Source organism: Lathamus discolor, chromosome 1, assembly GCF_037157495.1.
Source record: "Lathamus discolor isolate bLatDis1 chromosome 1, bLatDis1.hap1, whole genome shotgun sequence".
Taxonomy (NCBI): domain Eukaryota; kingdom Metazoa; phylum Chordata; class Aves; order Psittaciformes; family Psittacidae; genus Lathamus; species Lathamus discolor.
This window is the reverse complement of record NC_088884.1, coordinates 27,432,537-27,452,240: the sequence shown is the minus strand read 5'-3', so window position 1 is coordinate 27,452,240 and position 19,704 is coordinate 27,432,537. Positions and strand designations below refer to the sequence as shown.

The window sequence follows — 19,704 nt, the reverse complement described above, 5'->3', positions numbered from 1 at the left end:
AGGAGACTTCTCCCTCCTGGTGCCCTTTGTCTGTCCCTTCTCCTAATCTACTGGGGTTTCTCACCTCTCCTGACAAACCCATTCTTCAAATAGAAGCTGAAAGAAGGAACTTCAGCTGCTGTTTGGAAAGTTCTGGGATGTTGGGGCCAGGGCAATGCTTCACATTGGGGTTATCAGTAAAAACAGTCTCAGCAGGGAGGCTGTAGTCTCTGTATTTTCAGAAGCCAGGAAGGGACCAGAATGCCTTTTGAGGCACTTTGTGTTTGTACTTGTCAGGTAAAACAAAGCCTATTTTCCTGCAGTCTTTCTAAGCTTGTTAAAAAGTTTGGGATTTAGTTGACCTGAAATAATAGAGTGAGCGTTTATGGGGCTAGCTGCTATAGCCCTTCTTCTATTCCATTGCTTCAGCTGCCATAGGTGAGGTTAGACCATGTTGTGGTTACGTAGCAGGCTCACAGACTTTAAGGTTTACTTTTTTTCCCTTATCGCTTCATGTATTTGTAGTGTTGGAAGTATTCAGTACTTCTCTCAAGCAGCTGAGAACTAGTTAAGTGTCATCTCTGGAGATCTGGGTTTTGACTTTACACAAATGCAGTGCTGTTGTCAGTCATGGGGTGGCCAAAATGTATTAATTTTTGTGATTTGAATTGTGTGATTCTGAACCCAGCAGTCCATTGGGGAATGGTATTTCATGCAACTGACTGTGCACCAGTTTGTAATCTATGTTTCTCTATGTTCTTTTTTTTTTTTTATTTATTTCTTAATCTGCAGATTTACATGAATGCTGTATGGCATGGCTGGGCCATTCCTATGTTCTTATTTTTAGCAATTTTGAGGTTGTCCCTAAATTACCTCATAGCCAGGTATTTACTTAAGTACTAGATTATTGTCTGTAATGCTTTGCTTGAAAGATGTTTCATTGTTCTTCCATTGAGTTGTGAACTGTTAGCTTTTCTAACGTGAGTTAAGTCTAACCAAGTAAAATTCAGACTCTAATATCCTTAATTTCATTGCTCAATTTCTGTAACTTTTGACTTTTAAAAGGAATTATTTTCGTATCCTCTGTACTTGGGTCATCATAAATGATGCTGCATGTTCTCAAACAAATCCCTCAGCACGCTAAAGCTCTAAAATAAGATTTTGCAACATTCAGAGTAGTTGGAGAATATCACCTAAATTATTGAAGCCTGCTGCTTTTTCATGGAGAGAATTTTCATCTGGGCCTAAAATAGCAGTTCTGCCTTTTTTAGTCGATCTTGGCATACTTTATTCAAAGCATCTTCCATTTGTGAATTCAGTCTCTATTAAACATTAAGACTTTATTTTAAAATGTATGTTTTCTGTACTGAGAGGATCTCTTTAAAATGCTGTTTAGGCTGGTGGTGTTTTTCCCCTTAATGATGAAGAGGACCTTAATGTGCATGTTTTGAATAACTTGCTGACTTCTTAATTGATACTTACTCTATGACACACTATTCTCTGAAAATTGCTGATAGCAGATAGGTCCTGAATAAGTTGATGTAGTTTTACACAAAAAGAAAAAACATTAATGATTAATTACTGTCTGCACACCATTAACTTCTGTTATAATACCCACAAGTGGTGACTCTGTGTAGTGTCTACCTAGCTAATTCTTTTCTTTAATGTGTACACCTTTAAAGCTGTATGTGGTTGGCCAGTTTTGCTTTGGTTATGTTGTTGGTTCTTCATTAATTTGGGGATTATTTGCTTATTTTTTTTCAGTCATAAGTACTTATTGCAGAAAACTACTTTTTAACCTCTTATGAATAATCCGTGTTGGCAGGTGGAGGAGTACTTGCTTTCTTTAACTATTTCCATAACTTCTAGGGGTTGGAGAATACAGTGGAGCATTGTGCCTGAAGTTTCTGAACCTATGGTAGGTATTTGATCAGCGTGTCCTATATGTCTGTGTTAAAAGATGCACCTTTAAGACCTTTCTCTGTGTTTATGCGGGAAGCTACGAAAGGAAAGAGCGAGGTGCAAACAAAGACATTGTATTCTTTTTCTTTCTCGTGCAATTTAGAAATCTTAACTAACGGTACTCTTAGGTTTGGGTGTTTCACACTGAACTTGAAACACATTTCTGGAATCAATGTTAATATACCAGCCTGGGACAAGTTAGATCCTGTGGGATCTTCAAGAAGCCTAGCATTCTCCTTAGAATCATAGAATCATAGAATAGTTAGGGTTGGAAAGTACCTCAAGATCATCTAGTTCCAACCCCCCTGCCATGGGCAGGGACACCTCACACTAAACCATCCCACCCAAGGCTTCATCCAGCCTGGACTTGAACACTGCCAGGGATGGAGCACTCACAACCTCCCTGGGCAACTGATTCCAGTGTCTCACCACCCTAACAGGAAATTTCCTCCTTATCTCCAATCTAAACTTCCCCTGTTTAAGTTTGAACCCGTTACCCCTTGTCCTGTCACTACAGTCCCTGACGAAGAGTCCCTCTCCAGCATCCTATAGGCCCCCTTCAGGTACTGGAAGGCTGCTATGAGGTCTCCACGCAGCCTTCTCTTCTCCAGGCTGAACAGCCCCAACTTTCTCAGCCTGTCTTCATACGGGAGGTGCTCCAGTCCCCTGATCATCCTCGTGGCCCTCCTCTGGACTTGTTCCAGCAGTTCCATGTTCTTTTTATGTTGAGGACACCAGAACTGCACACAGTACTCCAGATGAGGTCTCACAAGAGCAGAGTAGAGGGGCAGGATCACCTCCTTCGACTTGCTGGTCACGCTCCTTTTGATGCAGCCCAGGATACGGCTGGCTTTCTGGGCTGCGAGCACACACTGAAGCCGGCTCATGTTCGTTTTCTCATCGACCAACACCCCCAAGTCCTTCTCTGCAGGGCCGCTCTGAATCTCTTCTCTGCCCAACCTGCAGCTGTGCCTGGGATTGCAATGCCACATCTACACAGTTTTTAAATACCTTGAGGGATGGCAAATCACCCGCTTCCATGGGCAGTTTCCAGTGCTTGACAACCCTTTCTGTGAAGAAATTTTTCCTGATATTCAGTCTAAACCTCACCTGGTGCAACTTGAAGCCATTTCCTCTTGTTCTGTCACTTGTTACTTGGAGAAGAGACTGACCCTCACCTTACTACAATCTTATTTTAGGTAGTTGTAGACAGGGATAGGGTCCCTTCTCTTCTCCAGATTAAACAGCCCCAGTTCCCTCAGCCATTCCTCATCACACTTGTGCTCCAGACCCTTCACCTGCTTCGTTGCCCTTCTCTGGACTCGCTCCAGCACCTCAATGTCTTGTCTGTAGTAAGGGGCCCAGAACTGAGCACAGGATTCGAGGTGTGGCCTCACCAGCGCTGAGTACAGGGAGATGATCACTGCACTGGTCCTGCTGCCACACTATTGCTGATAAAAACCATGTTGCCCACCTGGGCACAAGCTGGCTCATGTTTATGTTGACCAACACCCCCAGGTCCTTTTTGCCGAGCAGCTTTCCAGTCGCTCTTCCCCAAGCCTGTTGCATTGCATGGGATTGTTGGGGCCCAAATGCAGGACCCAGCACTTTGCCTTGTTAAACCTCATACAACTGGCCTCGGCCCATTGATCCAGCTTGTCCGGATCCCTCCCTAGAGCCTTCCTATCCACCAGCAGATTAACACTCCCATCCAGCTCGGTGTCATCTGCAAATATACTGAGGGTGCACTTGATCCTCTCATCCAGATCACTGATACGGATATTAAACAGAATTAACCCCAGTACTGATCCCTGGGGAACACCACTTGTGACCATCCACTACCATTCACCACCATGCTGGGCTTTGGCCATCCACCCAGCAAAAAATATGACTGTCCAAGCCATGAGCAGCCAGTTTTTCCAGGGGAATGCTGTGGGAAATGATGTCAAAGGCTTTACTAAACCTAGTAAACAACATCCACAGCCTTCCCTCATCTACTAAGCAGGTCATCTTGTCACAGAAGAAGATGAGGTTAGTCAAGCAGGACCTGCCTTTCATAAACCTGTGCTGACTGGGCCTGATAACCTGGTTATCCCCAAGTGTGTTAGAACTCAAGAGGATCCATAGCCTTCTCTGGTCATGCTAATGGGCCTATAAGTCTGTGGTCATAGACTGAATGCCATTGTAACAGTGCTGCTTGAAAGACTTACTCTGTCTCACAGCCTTCTATTAATATGTTTGCATGTACTATGGAGGAAAAGCATTGAGAACTGAAGATAGAACCAGGAGTGAAAGACATAAACAGTAGATTTGAAACAAGGGAGACTGTTTAAAGTGAGAAGACTATTGCCAAGAATGTTGAGGGGTTTCTTTTCATGAGGAGTTTTGTAAAATACCAGTTTCAGATGAGGTTAAAATTAATGGATTGTCTCTTTCTCGCCCAAGGAACCCCCAAAAGAGGACCTGACCGTGTCTGAAAAGTTTCAGCTTGTTCTAGATGTGGCTCAGAAGGCGCAGGTACTGTGCTGCTCTCGGACCTGTCCAACTGGTTCCCTAGAAACAAGGACGTTCGTAGTCCCAAGTGGTCAAAGGACGTTGTTAGGCAGCATGTGAAAACAAACACTCAAAGAAACAATACTTTTCTTGACTACAAGCAATAGAGACCTCAGAAAGATTCCTGGAGCTTTTAAAATGGCACAATGCTTCAGACAACTGGTTGAGGTTCTGTGGTCACAACTCTGAGTGAGGTCTGGAGGGGAACAGAAGCAGCTTCTTCTGACAGTGTTCCCCCTAATTTATGTATATGAGCTTCTGGTAATGTAGATGAGGTGGCAAATCTTACCAGTGTATTGGAGTGTGGGTCCATGTCCCAAATCTGCTAGTCGCAAAGCTGGCGTAGGACACCCTCTTCCTTCAAGATTTAGCTGAAGGCTGTTGTCTGTTTAGCTGTGTTAATTCAACAGTTTGAACAGCATCTCTGAAATAGCCTGTTTTAAACACCACCGTGCTCCCCTGACCCCTGAAATCTGCTTCTCATGGGAGAGGGTGAAGGGAGGTTTTCTTCTAGCTCTCAGTTTGATGAGCTAACCTAGCAGCTGAGTGACCCCACCGTCTTGTGCCATGTCTAACAATGTGCTGCTGCTGAAAGTAGCTTATCTTTCTCTTGCCAACTGTATGTGCTCATCTCCTTCCTTCTGCTGGTGGCGATGCATGTGTTTATATGAACATCTTTGGAAGTTTATTGGGAACATTAAATTTACAGGTGCTCTGACAGCAAGGATTGGTCAGAGAAGATGTCTGAATAACGTTCTTAATCCTCATCAGGGGTCAGTTTGCATGAAAAGTTGTTGCAAGTACATGGAATCTAGTAACTCCAAGGGTGTATTATAAAAACCTGATAGCAGTGGGTTTCTAGAGAAGCTAACGGTCCAACGTTTGATGAACTCAGTAGCCACTTCCTCAAATTTCAGTGCTCAAAATGTGTGAAGAAACTTCCTGTTGTGTCGCCTCATGACAAAAGTTCTTAACTGTAAGACTGACAGCTTAATATAAAATATTTGCAGTGATGTAAACACTTTGCAGTCATGACAGTGGTGTCAGATAGCTTCTTTACTTCTGAAAATCCATCTTGAGTTACAGAACAAAGTATTAAGTGAGAAGTCATTGTGTATGGCTGTTCTGTTCTGTATTTGTGTAATTGTGAAGTATATAAATGGCTAAAAATTAGGTTAAAAAATCACCTCTGGGAATTGCTTATTGCCAACAGAGTAAGATAACTGTTGGTTTCTATTATGTAGACCAAAACAACCCAAGATAATGCAGGACTTTGTTTTAATTCTCTTGCTTCTTATGCAGAACCTTTTTGGCAAGATGGCAGACATACTGGAAAAAATCAAAAAGTAAGTTTATCTATCTGACATGAGTCTTTTTTTTCCCCCTTGCAACAAGACATGACCAGTGCCTGAAACATTAGTAATAAAATTGTGTTTCTTTTTTTGTTTTCAGCTTGTTCATGTGGGTCCAGCCAGAAATAACACAGAAACTCTACATTACTCTATGGGCAGCTTTTATTGCATCCTGCTTTTTGCCCTACAGGATTATTGGGCTCTCAATGGGTAAACACAATAAATAATTGACCTGCTACAGTCTAGACTTAATGCGTTAAAACTTACCATGATCTTTAGAGGGGGAATTTTAGAGTTTAAGAAAGAAAACCTTACTTTAATAAATAATGCAGTGTTTGAAAGTATTTTCCTTGTGCTTGGCATTGTTTGTCATGTGCATTTCGAAAACCATCTCAGGATATATAGCATAATAGAAAAAGACTGGATAATGCATTTGCTTCTTGAAGAGGGGAAGTTCATGATGAGTTGTTAGCAGAGCTCTTCAGTCTGTCAGCTGTAAGACTTCTGGGAAGTCCTATATTTTGGGAATTTTTTTCACTCCTATATCCTCACAAATGAAATATGTGGGACCACACAGAAGGCACAAAGATTACAGGGTTGGGGGAAAAAAAAGAAAGACTTGGTGGGACTAGTTGCAGCATTTGGATGATGCCCTGACAAAAATGAACAGATTACTGAGGGTGAAGTTGCGTGTACTTAAAGTCTGAAATGGGAATTGGGAAAAGGGGGTTTTCACTACAGCATGAGAGTATCTATTTTCTAAGATAAAAAGCATATCCTGTGAACTAAGAATTTTCATTTTTTTTCCCTTAATGATATAATTAAATGATTGTTACTTTTCATGGCAGTGAATTTCAAATTGCGTTAGCTTGAGCATAAACATAGGTCTGCTTGACATGACAGTTGAATTAGATATATGAGGTATTATTATTATACTCTGACTCTTAGAAGGAGACCTGAATTGCATTCATAAAGCTTTGGGAGAGTATTTCAAGCCCTTTTTAGTCTGGCAGAATCAAGGAAATAACTTGTATAATAAGATAAGAGTCTATACAGGACTGGAAGATAGAGTTTAATGTAGTACATGAGAGCCCTCTGTTGCTATTTAAATTCTTGCAAGGAGCTGCAGAGATGGATGCTCTGGTGTGTTTTCTGTTTTGGAAATATATTGTGGTTTTGAAGGGCTTCTGGTAATAAGGAATGCGTGTTTGAAGTATTTTGAAGTTCTTCTGTGTAATAAGAATCAACCTAGGTGTTTTAAAATAACTGAGGATTAGAAGAAGAATTGAAATATTAAAGTCAAGAGAATGGTTTAGCACTATGAATGAAGATACAGAACTTTGTTTCACTCATGGACTTGTTAAAACCTGATCAAAACAGTGATGTTCTTAATGCCCCTTCAACATGTGTACTGAAGTGTCTTTTTTGGATTTTTTTTTTTTTAGGACTCTATGCTGGAATCAAGTTTTTCCTCATTGATTTTATCTTCAAACGATGCCCCAGACTAAGAGCAAAGTATGATACTCCTTATATCATCTGGACAAGTCTCCCAACAGATCCTCAGCTCAAAGAAAGATCAAATGCTACAGTATCAAGACGGGTAAGGGTAATAAGTCTTTCTGTCCCTCAGTTCCCAACAACTGAAAAATCAGATTCCTTTCTCCCTTTACCTTTTCCCCAGTGACTAGAGCACATTAAAGGGAAGGCTAATTAAATTCCAACAGGCAATGTTAGTTCTATTTTTTTATTGTTTTCAAGATCCACAGAGTTATAACATGGATTCTATTTCTTGTATGAAAGGAATCTATTCTCAAAGTGTATATATAAATATATATATACTGGAAATCGTATCAAGCTGAACACACAAATACACCACCATCCATAATAATATCAATTTCTGTAGCATACATTCTGTGTGATTTTACTGTCAAAGTTTAGTCTTTCTGTATTCCCCTTCTTTGCTCTCAGACTTTCTTTTTCAGTGGCAATCCAGCTATTTGTGTAGATGGAAGAACAGTTAGGTAAAAAAAAAAATAGATTAAAAAGGCTTGACTGTAATATGTGGTTTACTTAAAGGAGTAAGTGTTAAAAGAGGTAATAAAGTAATTTACAGATTTAGGCATTATGTCTTAGGGTTATTTCTATTAGGTGACCTTTTAGCGTAGTGGTGGTAAATGACTTTTCACCATGTTGGTACTCCAACAGTGAATTTTTCTTTTGTTCAAGTCTCGTGGTTAAATCTAAGTGTTGTCTTGTGTATCTTTGTAAATTGTTTTGGGAGCTGACACGTTAACTGAAAAGCAAGTCATGCTTTTCCATATCCCTGAATTTGTCAATGTTTGTTAGTTTAAAAATAAAAATAGTTGTAGTAAAACTTTGGTCTAATCCCATTTTAGCATTTCCTTAATGCCTGTAATCACATTATCTAATTCCATTCATGGGGTATCTGAGTACTGTCATAAGCTCTCTGACTAAAATGTGCAGCGCTTAGCAATAATTCAGTCAGGCTACACAACTAGGAGCAAAAGGAATAAACACATGATCCTTTGGTTGTTAAGCTGTTGAAAAGAAGAAATATGGGGTTCAGGGGGTGATGGAGCAGTTGGTGGTAAAACAGCTGCAGCATAATCTGAGTATTTCAGAAGGAAGTAGAAGAGGAAGATAGTCTGTGACGCAAAGTGGATCTTTTGCTCCTATATTCCAAGGGAGGAGGAAGGTGAATGAGCACTTGGACAGAGCTGTCCATAGCCTATATTGCTCTTGCTTGTGTTTTCTGTTTCCAGATGTCTTTGAAAACATTAACTTGGTTTCAGTAATTTTAGACAAACTGTCTTATCCCTTGAGAGATTTCAGGGGACCTTGTAGTATAAAAAATAGTTTAGTACAAAAAGTTAAAAACCAAATAGGTTTTTCAGTTTTTCATAGAAAAGGCAGAGCCCAAAAGCATGTCGTGCCAGCATATGTGCTTTGGTTTCTTGTCATTAAACAGCATACAAGGTATCATATACCTCGACACAATGCAATATTCATTATCTATACCGTGACTCTGACCTCCTGTCCTTAGAGAACAATACTGACAGCAGTATCTGATGGGGAAAGTTTGTATGTCAGAAGCTGATGACAGATCAAGTAAACAGGAATATTTCCAGGTATTCCTACTTCAAGGTTGTTGGTGACTTTTTTTGACAGTCAGGATGCTTCCAGCATTACAAATCCAAACACTTCCAGTTAGATTTAAGGCGTATCAAAATCAGATGCAATGTTTTTCTTTTAGTAATCAGCCATAGGTAGTCTCAGGCCTGGGTGGTCATGGATAATTAGCTGCTTCCTTTAAGGGTGGAGGAAACATTTGCCTGTGTTAGGGAGGACTAGAGCAAGGGCAGAACTTTCTCATGTTTTCAGCCACTGAATGGGATATGGTCCTGAAGTTTAAACACCTTTTTTAATCTTTATATAATGGGTAAGTAGGAAGCAGTTTAGCAGAGAGCAGAAATAAATTTCATTCCAGTGCAAAAATCATTAGACCTCTTGCCCTAATGTTTTTTATGTTTTGGTCCATGGAGCTTCACCTGGTTAAATGCACATTGAGCCAAGTAACTTGTCCAAGAAAGCCTTAAAAAAATTTACTTGATCTTTACTAGCACACAGACTATTATTACTTTCCTTGGTTCCAGGGGCTCAGTCATTGTTAAGGGCTCTGCAGAAGGGCAGAAACTGAAGCAATAGTACAGTAATCAGCAACCATTTGCTTTCCGTGTCAACTTTCTTTGTTCTTTTCCATTAAGGCATCATTGTATCATGGTTACCCTAAAAACTGGATGGTAAATACCTCTGCTGTGCCTGTTTTGTCAGCCTGGTTTCTAGTCAGCAATTGCAGTGATCATTTTTTCCTCAGCTTTGCATTTCTTTTGTGAGCACAAAGTCCTGCAAAGCATGGAGTGCTGCCAGCTTATGTGCAAAAAAGAAAAGGAGCAGAGGCTGGTTGGCCTCCGATGGCATCAGGCCTTTACAGAAGAAGGGCTTAGTCGCAAGCTTGCATGTTGTCAGTTTGCCAGTTGTTTAACTGCATGGTTATGGTAGGACTAAGAATGGAGCTGTTAATGCTTCAGTGACAAAAGCCAGCCTTTGGAATCATGTGGTGCCCTACCAAGATGAAAAAGCAAACGCAGGCAAACTTCTCAAAAGAAACTGCCTGCCGTCCTTCCAGAAGCAAGGCTTATTTGCTAGGGCAGTCTCCAGTGGTTCAGGAGCTCTGTTTAAAAGTAGACTTTACTCAAGTGCTTTGATTTGAAAACTCCATGCTACCTTCCCCCCAAGACACTGACAACCATTCTGATTTTATTTCACATGTCAACACTCTCAAAAGTTCGGTGCAACTTCAAAGCAAAGGAAAGATCAATGGCTCTAGCACAACCTGAATAAATTGAACTGGTGTGCTCTAACCACTGATAACTCTTCTTTTTTTAATTGCATTCACTGTGTGTAGTCTCTTGGTTTGTGAGCCAGATCTTGCAGTGCCACTCAGTTCATGTTTTATTCTGTGTGTTTATGCTGTTAAATAGACTCACTTTTTTTTCTTTTCTCACTGTCATATTTGTGTTGTTTGTTTCTTTTCCTGCTAGCTGTCAGGGCATGAAAAGGTACGGATCGTAGTGTGGAAAACTTCCTATCAATTTCAGCTTTTGTATTCATAATGAACTTACGCAGTTTTATGTGGCTTTCCCTTTCTTTGCTCTTTTTTTCTTTTTGAGCTTACTTTGTGCAATAATATTTTGTGCTTGTTCTGGCTCTTGAAGACAGACCAAGTACTGATATATTAACTGTCAGTAGTCCCACTAGTATAATAATTGGATCTGTATGCAATGACCTAGCTGTCTGTAATCAGATACGCTTCCTGTTGAAGAATGGTAGTTTAAGGTAGGTGCATTTAGAACCATGTGCTTTCACCCCTGCAAAGGCATCCATTGAAGGGCAGCACTTTAAAAGGCTATGTTCAGATAGTATGTTTTGAGTTTTGTGCTATAGCAGTAGTATAGTCCAAAGTTTAATTTATTGAGGTAGTTAGTGAAAATTACTGCATTACAACATCAATTGCTCTGTGTATTTTAGGAAGGGTAGTTAGCCAGATTATTTTTAAGAGCACAGCTTAAGTGTTGCTATTTAAAGTTTGGAATCATGTTTGTTTTTCTGCAGCTTCAAACAGCAGCTTCCAGAAGTTATGTGGGCTCAAGTGCCCCAACTGGAATAAGCAAAGATGAAGACACGAGTCGTTTCCATACCACCAAGAGGGGGAATTTCCATGAAGTTTTTAACCTGTCGGAAAATGAGCGTCCTTTGGCAGGTATTACACAACAGGAAGGCTACATTAGTAGAGCATTTTTTAACAAGCCAAGTTGAATTCCCTTGCTGTGCACTGTACAGGTATAAGCTTTTGATTAAAAAGACTTGCTCTAGATTAGGATGAATGAGACGGTTTCTTTAATTTCCACATCCCTGCAGTTCTGTGGAAGAATGCACAGCCTGGTGTGCCTTTTGTGATAATGCAAAAGGCATCAACAAAGGGAATAATTGTGTGGGTGGTTTTGGTTTCGGTTTTTTAAAACCAGTGTTATGATGTCTAAAAACATCTTATTTAGGCTTTTCTTTTATAAATGCTTCTAGTTTTAGGTATCTAATGTTTAATTGTCAGTGGCTTCTGATGTCTTATAAGGAAATTGTTGGGGATAATGCATGTCTTTTTTTTAAAGTAGTATTTCTTATTATGAATTTTTCAGTGTGTGAAAACGGCTGGCGCTGTTGCTTGATTAACAGAGATAGGAAGATGCCTACAGATTACATCAGGAATGGAGTTCTTTATGTCACAGAAAAGTGAGTCATTGCACTTGACACATTTGTTAGGAAGGAAATGCATCAGACATTAAAAATACTTGAATCCAAAAGTAATCCTTTAACAATGTTTTGAAACAAAAATGCCTTCTCATGGTGTTTCATGACCTCAAGAAAGCACCATAGGAGAGGGAGAGCTGAATCTGGGGTGTTGTAATGCTTAACAAATGTGATTTTGCCTTGCAGAGTCTTGCATAGGAATGGAGAGTAGCTCTAAATAGTTAGTCGTCAGTAGCTCAGTTCTTGATGTGGGTAACATGCTAACTATATATATATATATATATATGTATATACACACTAAAAAAGAAACCTAAAAGCTAAGTGTACTTTGATAAGTTGTGATCAACTTAATTTGGCTAATACTCTTAGTTTCTGTCTTTGAAGCAAATTCAGTGCCTAGCTTCCTTGAAACAATGTGCAGCAAAAAGCAAATAGAAATTTAATCCTTGGTTTTAAAACTAGTTCACTACTCTTTGGGTGTTGCACTGAGATTCCTTTGGAGTGTAATGAATGGAAGTAAGGCTCATCTGTATGCAGTGTCACCTAGTGATGGAGAGCACTCTCCAGCATTTAGAAATCTGAGCTTTTGTCTGCATCACAATAACATGAAACTTAACACAGTGTTTTTCATTAATCTTCTTTTGGGATGGTAAAAGACTTATAAGCCTTTTGAGATTTGGTATTTCTATGGCTTAAGAATATATGCATTTCTGGTGTCTTTAAAACACTTGTCAGGTTTAACCATTCAGGGCAGTAATACAAATACAAGATTTTTCTGTGTTGTGTGCCTGCCGTATGCTGTGGGCTTTCAGACAGCTTACGAGAATTTACAAATGTTTGCTCTAAATTAGAAGCCAGGACTGAATTGCATATTGTGTGCCTCTTTCTCTTTTTTTGAAGCTGATTTTAACCTGTGATATTTAGAATCATAGAATAGTTAGGGTTGGAAAGGACCTTAAGATTGTCTAGTTCCAAACCCCCTGCCATGGGCAGGGACACCTCACACTAAACCATCCCACCCAAGGCTTCATCCAGCCTGGCCTTGAACACCACCAGGGATGGAGCACTCACAACCTCCCTGGGCAACCAATTCCAGTGCCTCACCACCCTAACAGGAAATTTCCTCCTTATCTCCAATCTAAACTTCCCCTGTTTAAGTTTGAACCTGTTACCCCTTGTCCTGTCACTACAGTCCCTGATGAAGAGTCCCTCCCCAGCATCCCTATAGGCCCCCTTCAGGTACTGGAAGGCTGCTATGAGGTCTCCACGCAGCCTTCTCTTCCCCAGGCTGAACAGCCCCAACTTCCTCAGCCTGTCTTCATATGGGAGGTGCTCCAGTCCCCTGATCATCCTCGTGGCCCTCCTCTGGACTTGTTCCAGCAGTTCCATGTCCTTTTTATGTTGAGGACACCAGAACTGCACACAATACTCCAGGTGAGGTCTCACAAGAGCAGAGTAGAGGGGCAGGATCACCTCTTTTGCCCTGCTGGTCACGCTGCTTTTGATACAGCCCAGGATACGGTTGGCTTTCTGGGCTGCGAGTGCACACTGAAGCTGGCTCATGTTCATTTTCTCATCGACCAGCACCCCCAAGTCCTTCTCTGCAGAGCCACTCAGAATCTCTTCTCTGCCCAATCTGTAGCTGTGAACAAAAACTTCAGGAAGTGATGGCAGGGATATTTGGAGCTTTATTTTAGAATACTGTATCAAAATGAACATTTTCTTTCGTTGTCTTCAGTTACTTGTGCTTTGAAAGCTCCAAATCTGGCTCATCTAAGAGAAATAAAGTTATAAAGCTAACGGATATAACAGATATTCAGAAGGTATGTGTGTTTTGTGTATGTCTGTTCTATTGGTAGCAGGAATTATGTCATGCTAACTTCAGTTTGAGGTGTTGATATTCGTAGATGCACCATCTTAATAGTAGGTTCCTTGGAATGAAGAGGGATTATTGTTAGTGGGGAAAGTTAAATCATTAGAATAGCCAGATCGGATTGGGCTGGAATTTTGTATAGTTGGGTTCCCAACACTAACAGAGGCAAGAAGTGAATAGCTGGAATTAGAGTAAGTACATTATTGTTCTTCATCTGGTTGAGTTTTGTCAGCCTGCAGTCACCGATGGCTTTATTGGTGCCTTGCATCAATCTGTATGGTGTTTAATGTCACTTTTTGTTACCTTCTCTGAACCTGGCGTACTCTTAAACACAGACACCCCTACTACTGCATCCTGTGGCCATGAGTGCCACAGATTAAATCATGCTGGGCAGCCCGGTGTCTACTGCTGAATTACCTCCAAATTTTCATAGAATGATAGAATGATTTGGGTTTGAAGGGACCTTAAAGATCATCTAGTCTAAACCCCTTGCCATGGGCAGGGATGCCTTCCGCTAAACCAGGATGCTCAAGGCTCCACCCAGCCTGGCCTTCTCAACCCCTGTTTCTTACTCCCAAACTGAAATCAGGCACAGTACATTTTTATGCCTGGCTTCGTGATCCCTGTCTCATCTTCATTAAAAAACCTATACAGATGAAAAAGCAGTAAAGAACTACTTCATGGCAGTAAAGAACTACTAAACAATGAGCCAGCATTACTTCAAGAATGATGCTTACAATCCACCAGTATCAATTATTAATTCCATAGACAAGTGGTGCCTGGCATCGTGGCTGGGCTAGCTCCCAAGTGCAAGGGGTACCAGGGTGCTCAGTTTGGGGCCAGGACTGGTTCTGGCAGGCAGGCTGGGTGCTGCCACAGCACATGGGAGGAGGAAGAGGAGAGGCAGGTGCTCACTGTATCCAGTGACTCTGGGGTCGGAGAGCAGCGTCTGTCCTCTTCTTGTTTTTAATAGAGGTCTGTTGGTTGTGGCTGGGAGGACATAGCGGTGATGAGTTGTGTAACCTCCTCAGCGCGTAATGCAGTTATTCAGGATGTAAGATATCTTCACCTATTTTGTTTTTATTTTTAGTATAAAGTTCTCTCTGTTCTTCCGGGATCAGGGATGGGTATTGCTGTATCAACACCGTCTACACAAAAAGTAAGTAGCTGGCTGTATCTTTATTGCTGTGTTTGACTTCATGGTCCTTTGCTCATAAACTCTGTGCAGACACATTTTATGCCATGGTTGGTTTAGGAAGAAGATGGACAAATGAAAAATGTTAAAAACCCTGCCATATATCCCAGATTCTAGTAGAGAAAAGGATTCTTATGTCCTTATTAATGTACTTCGAGTACAGTTCATCTCCTGTTGCTATACCTAGAGGAAGAGTTTTGTTTTCTGGACTGATAAAATCTTTTCTTTGTTCTGTCATTTAGCCTTTGGTGTTTGGTGCCATGGTACACAGAGATGAAGCATTTGAGACAATTTTCAACCAATATGTGAAAATAACCTCTGCATCATCAAGCAGCGAAAGCTAGTATCTTATCTTAGAAGATTTAAAGGAAACTTTCTTATTTTACAACTTCGTAGTGAAAAAAATGAACATCCTCATCTATTTTGCAATAATTTTTCTTGTCTGGTCGTTTATATTCTATCTGTTACATAAATCAAGTGTATTTTATATATGCCTTCATGTTTGTTTTTAAGGTTTTTGTAAAAAAAGGAACAAAAAACAAAATGAAACAAAACAGTGGAAGTGCTATCATCACTATTAGCCTTGCACATTAAGCACTTTTAATGTTTATTTACTGACATTAAAAGCTGGGAAAATGCATGGAGAAATGACTAGATAACAAAATGAAGCAGATTGATCCCTTTAACTCCACTCATATCCCTAGGGAAATATTTGTCCCTTTATCCTAATTATTTTTAACCTGAGATGTGAGAATAATGACTGCAGCAGCCTGAAGTCTGCTTTTTCGAATCAAGAGTTTTCAGTTGAGTACATACTAAAACTGAGAGCAACACCAAGGAAGTATTAGCTTCTTAGTATTTCTGTATTTATAACTGTGTTTGAAATAACCCCTTCTTGCTAATTCTCACATCACAGATATTTTACTGATTTGGTTAGGTTCAGTTTTTCCTACACACAGAAGTTTGAATTGCTTGTAAAGTGAATTGGAGGAGAAAGTTTGTGACTATATCTTCCTTTCCTAGTTAACCAAAGTAAGGGGAAGGAAGGCAGGCAGATACTTTTTATAAAAGAGGGCACCAAAATGTTGTTCCTAAAATGTTAGGCATCGTATATTTGTATTTCTGTAGATACTTGTCATAGAAGGGCTCAACTATTGTACATGTTGTATGTACAAGGTGTTTGTATGTTAATGCATTGAAGACTTGCAGAGTTTTTGTGGTGGGGGAGGTGGGAATAATTAAGAGACATGACTTTTAATTTAGCTTTTCTCTGGAGTTAGCTTGTAATAAAACCCCCACTATTATATAGCAGCTGAAAGCATTAATTCCTTTTCAAAGCGTAATTTTAGGGGCACTGCTATGTTGCCATCTTTCCCCTTGCAGAATTAGATTTCCATAACAATTAAAGCCAACTGCAAGGTAAAACGCGAAGGCTGTGCTTCTCCAAACTCTCTCAGGCCTGTCTAGCAGCAAAGCACACATTGACCTTTGTCTTTAATATTAGAAAGCTTTTATACTCTATATAATAGCACCCATCTGAGAGGTTTAGAATTTTATTAGCATTTTCACGAAAGCACAGTAGGAGTTATGCCAAGCCTTCCCGTATGTCTTTTCCTTTGCTGTGTTGTTTGAGTTGAGTGGTATGGATGCCTTCAGGCATTATATGAATGTCCCCAGAAAAGCAATGGAGATGCAAATTCTTAAGTGAAAAATGGGACTTACTTTCATGGATTTTTTTTCTCTCTTTTTTTCCTTTTTTGTTTTTCCTTCAAATGGGGATTTTCTTTCTTTATAGGGAAAGGGGTCAAATGAAGGAGGGAGAGGGAAGGCAAACACCAAAGGGTGTTCAACTCTTAGCACAGTTTCTAATTAAAGTCTTTCAACAAATGCAGCAGCAATGAAGGTGGCAGTCAAACTGCACAAACCTTATTTCAGTCTGGCCATGGAGAGGTGTGATATGAAGAACTTAATATGAACTTGATGTGAATAAATATTGTTGAATGTTGTGATTTGGTTGGGTAAAGTGAAACACTGGTGGGTGAAACTGCCCTGGGTGGAAACGTGGACAAGAATGGGTGAGAATCCACCATGATGTCTATTTTTGAGTTCTCCCTTTAGAGTAGCACTTGAAGATGTCTTTACATGTCCTGAAAAAGGGGTGCATTTCTAACACCTCCTCAGGTATGGTGTAACTTAGGGCTTGAAAACAAAATATTAGTGAAGCTGGTGGGGAATCCATTTTGCCACCATATAATATGGATGTAGCATGACAGTTTATGGTTTATTCACTTTACACATTCAGATTTTATGTTTAAGTAAAAATTCTTGATCTTAATTTTTTTTCTTATCAAACCTACTTTAAAATCAGTTAATCTCTTTTCATAATTGCTGTGTATTACGATTTGACTTTCCTTTCTAAAAGCTTCCTTGAATAGTAGGTGTGGCTAACAAATAGGCATTAAAATCGCTTAATGTTTTATAAATCTTAATCAGATTCATTCATTTTGTCTTAAGAAAAAAATCCCTTGGGTGTGTTCAAGGTTGTCCTTTTTTTTGAAGAAACAGAAAACTATATTTTTTACAGAGAGCATGCTCTTTTTCTTATTTTTATATCATTTTTCAAGTGTAATTTCTACCTTCACTCTGATCATAACAGTAGTTTCAGTAGGAAATCAGTGGGCTTGCACTTATTACCTCCTCCCCCTCCCACCCTTCACTGGTTGACCCTAGTGTACAGGGTTGTCCTAGATTCTGGTTCCCGGAGGAGCTATAGGTCCTGTGCTGATGGTGCCAGGACAATCAACCGTACCCAGGCTTCAGAGGGGGAGGGAAAAAATAATGATGCTTTTCCCAGACTGGAATGCCTCGTGTACAATATGCTCTTAAATGGTTTTTTTTTTTCCTAGGCAAAGTAATTAGGAACTTCTGATGAAATCTGATGTGTTGATGTTTGAAATTAATCCGCACATCAGCAGTGTGAACTTAAAAGTTGGTGATTCTCAAAGCAGTAAACGTAGTGCAAACTGCAATGCAACGTTGTTTCATTCTAATCTATAGAAAAGAGACTGGATTTTTTGTTTTTTAATGGAAGTTGTAATATAACTGACAAACATCAATGTACATATTTTGCAATGTTCATTTCACACTGGGCTGTCCAGCTTCCTGCTCCGTAACCGCTCCTGTGGCATACATGATTCAGAGACTAGAAGGTAACCTCAGTGTGTTTACTCATGCTTTTCTCCCTGCTAAGCCCTCCCAGGCTTGGAGGGCAGGCAGGAGTGAGCAGTGAGTAAATATCTACTTGACTTGTATAATTACACTGAAGCTGTCACCTCAAATTCCAATCTTCCTGCATAGTTTTGCAGTATAGCCAGCCTGGTGTACTTCAGTAACAGGCTGGGTCCTACCACTTAATGTAAAGTGCTTCTAATAGCAGAAAGTGGTGTCCTTGTCACTGTCTGTCTGTTTGCTGTTTATATTTGCAGTTCTGTTGATGCCTGTGGTTCATTGCTGAATCATTCACACCTAATTGGATTTAACTTATTTAGAAGTGCGTTAGTTTGAGTCCCTTTTAAAGAGAAGAGGAGAAAAAAGGGAGATGAAAACTGACTGCTTTAATTCTTTATGGGTGACCACTTAAATTCAAAAGTCACACACAGCTGAAATATGAAATCATGCCTTTCTGTACGCTGTAGCTTTTGTGAGGCAAGATTGAATGAAACAAGCTATTTATTTAGTAGCAACATCACACAGGATGCCAGCAGAAAACCCTACCCTTGTTCCTGCAGAAAAAGAGAAAAGAGATTTTACCCAATCATGAGGAGATGAAAGGATGTACTTTTTTTTTCAGCTACTTACACTTGTATTAAAACCACTGGTAGTTTTTATTGAATTCTGTACATTTTGGCAGATGTTTAATTTCTACTAATCATTGAAATAGAATGGATGTTAAAATTTTTATGTCTGAAGTTCGAGTCTATATTTTGAAGTTGTAAATAATTCATTATCAGTGTAACTTTTGTTTGACAAAAGACTTATACTGTATGAAGAATTGAAATAATGAAATTATTTGCCCTGTACATTTTTTAAGAAAATCTTGTTTGTTTAAAAAGTCTTGTATAAATTATAATTTTTATTTAAATAAACCTAAAAATGCTTTGTGCTAATGCTTTTTACAAGGTTCTGTAATTTATCCATCTAAACTACACCTGATCTCTTGGAACGAGGTGAGTTAGTGGGGTTTGGTAGATTCATAAACCACCACAAGTCCCTCACTGGGGGGAAGGTGGGTGGCTTTTATTTCTTGCCAATTTTGAAGCCCGAAGAGCATGCTTTTATTCTAAATAATCCAGTTAATGTATTGGAGAATGGATGTGTATGTTTGGTTGGATCTTTGTCTGTAAGTGCATCTGTCTCTTTGTAATCATACGGTTAATTTAAGGGCTGAAAAAGCAACCAGTAATTTCTAAGACGCTGCCACTGCAAGAGGGTATGGGTGGGATGAGGCTGTAGGAGTACAGGCTCACACCTGCCGGAGCTCCTCCTTGAAACAAATAGCTGCAGGCTGTTGCAGGTGAGCACCAGAAGCCCTTTTCCGTGCCAGGGGTTTGCAGCTGACATGTTCAGCAGCATCATTCCAGATCCAGAGGCAGCTGTTCTCCTGCAGAATCTGCAGTCACTTCAGCTCATTGGTCAAACCAACATGCACTGCATTGCTTAGCCTTTGGCTCTGCTGCTGTGTAACCTGTAACCCTGCTGGGGATAAATGGCAGGGCTGCTTTCTCCATGGTGTATGCCAGGGAGGCTCACTGCCCAGCACTGGCTTCCACATGGGGACACAAACCTTTGTCTGCAGTTAGAAATGTGATATGAGGAGTGAGCTGCTGGTCGTCTAATACAGACCT

General features: G+C 40.0%; 1 protein-coding gene across 2 annotated transcripts in view; it reads left to right on the top strand.

Moving 5' to 3' along the window:
* GRAMD4 (GRAM domain containing 4) overlaps window positions 1-18,966 on the top strand; it is a 77,402-nt gene extending 58,436 nt beyond the window's left edge. For both annotated transcript variants that reach the window (XM_065665370.1, XM_065665378.1), the window contains exons 9-19: window positions 772-863; window positions 1,849-1,897; window positions 4,387-4,458; window positions 5,797-5,840; window positions 5,947-6,056; window positions 7,292-7,446; window positions 11,040-11,187; window positions 11,621-11,714; window positions 13,471-13,555; window positions 14,696-14,764; window positions 15,043-18,966. In XM_065665370.1, the coding sequence (XP_065521442.1) occupies window positions 772-863; window positions 1,849-1,897; window positions 4,387-4,458; window positions 5,797-5,840; window positions 5,947-6,056; window positions 7,292-7,446; window positions 11,040-11,187; window positions 11,621-11,714; window positions 13,471-13,555; window positions 14,696-14,764; window positions 15,043-15,144 (1,020 nt within the window). In that variant the 3' untranslated portion in view covers window positions 15,145-18,966. The remainder of the gene's footprint in view (window positions 1-771; window positions 864-1,848; window positions 1,898-4,386; window positions 4,459-5,796; window positions 5,841-5,946; window positions 6,057-7,291; window positions 7,447-11,039; window positions 11,188-11,620; window positions 11,715-13,470; window positions 13,556-14,695; window positions 14,765-15,042) is intronic.
* Window positions 18,967-19,704: the final 738 nt, after the last annotated feature.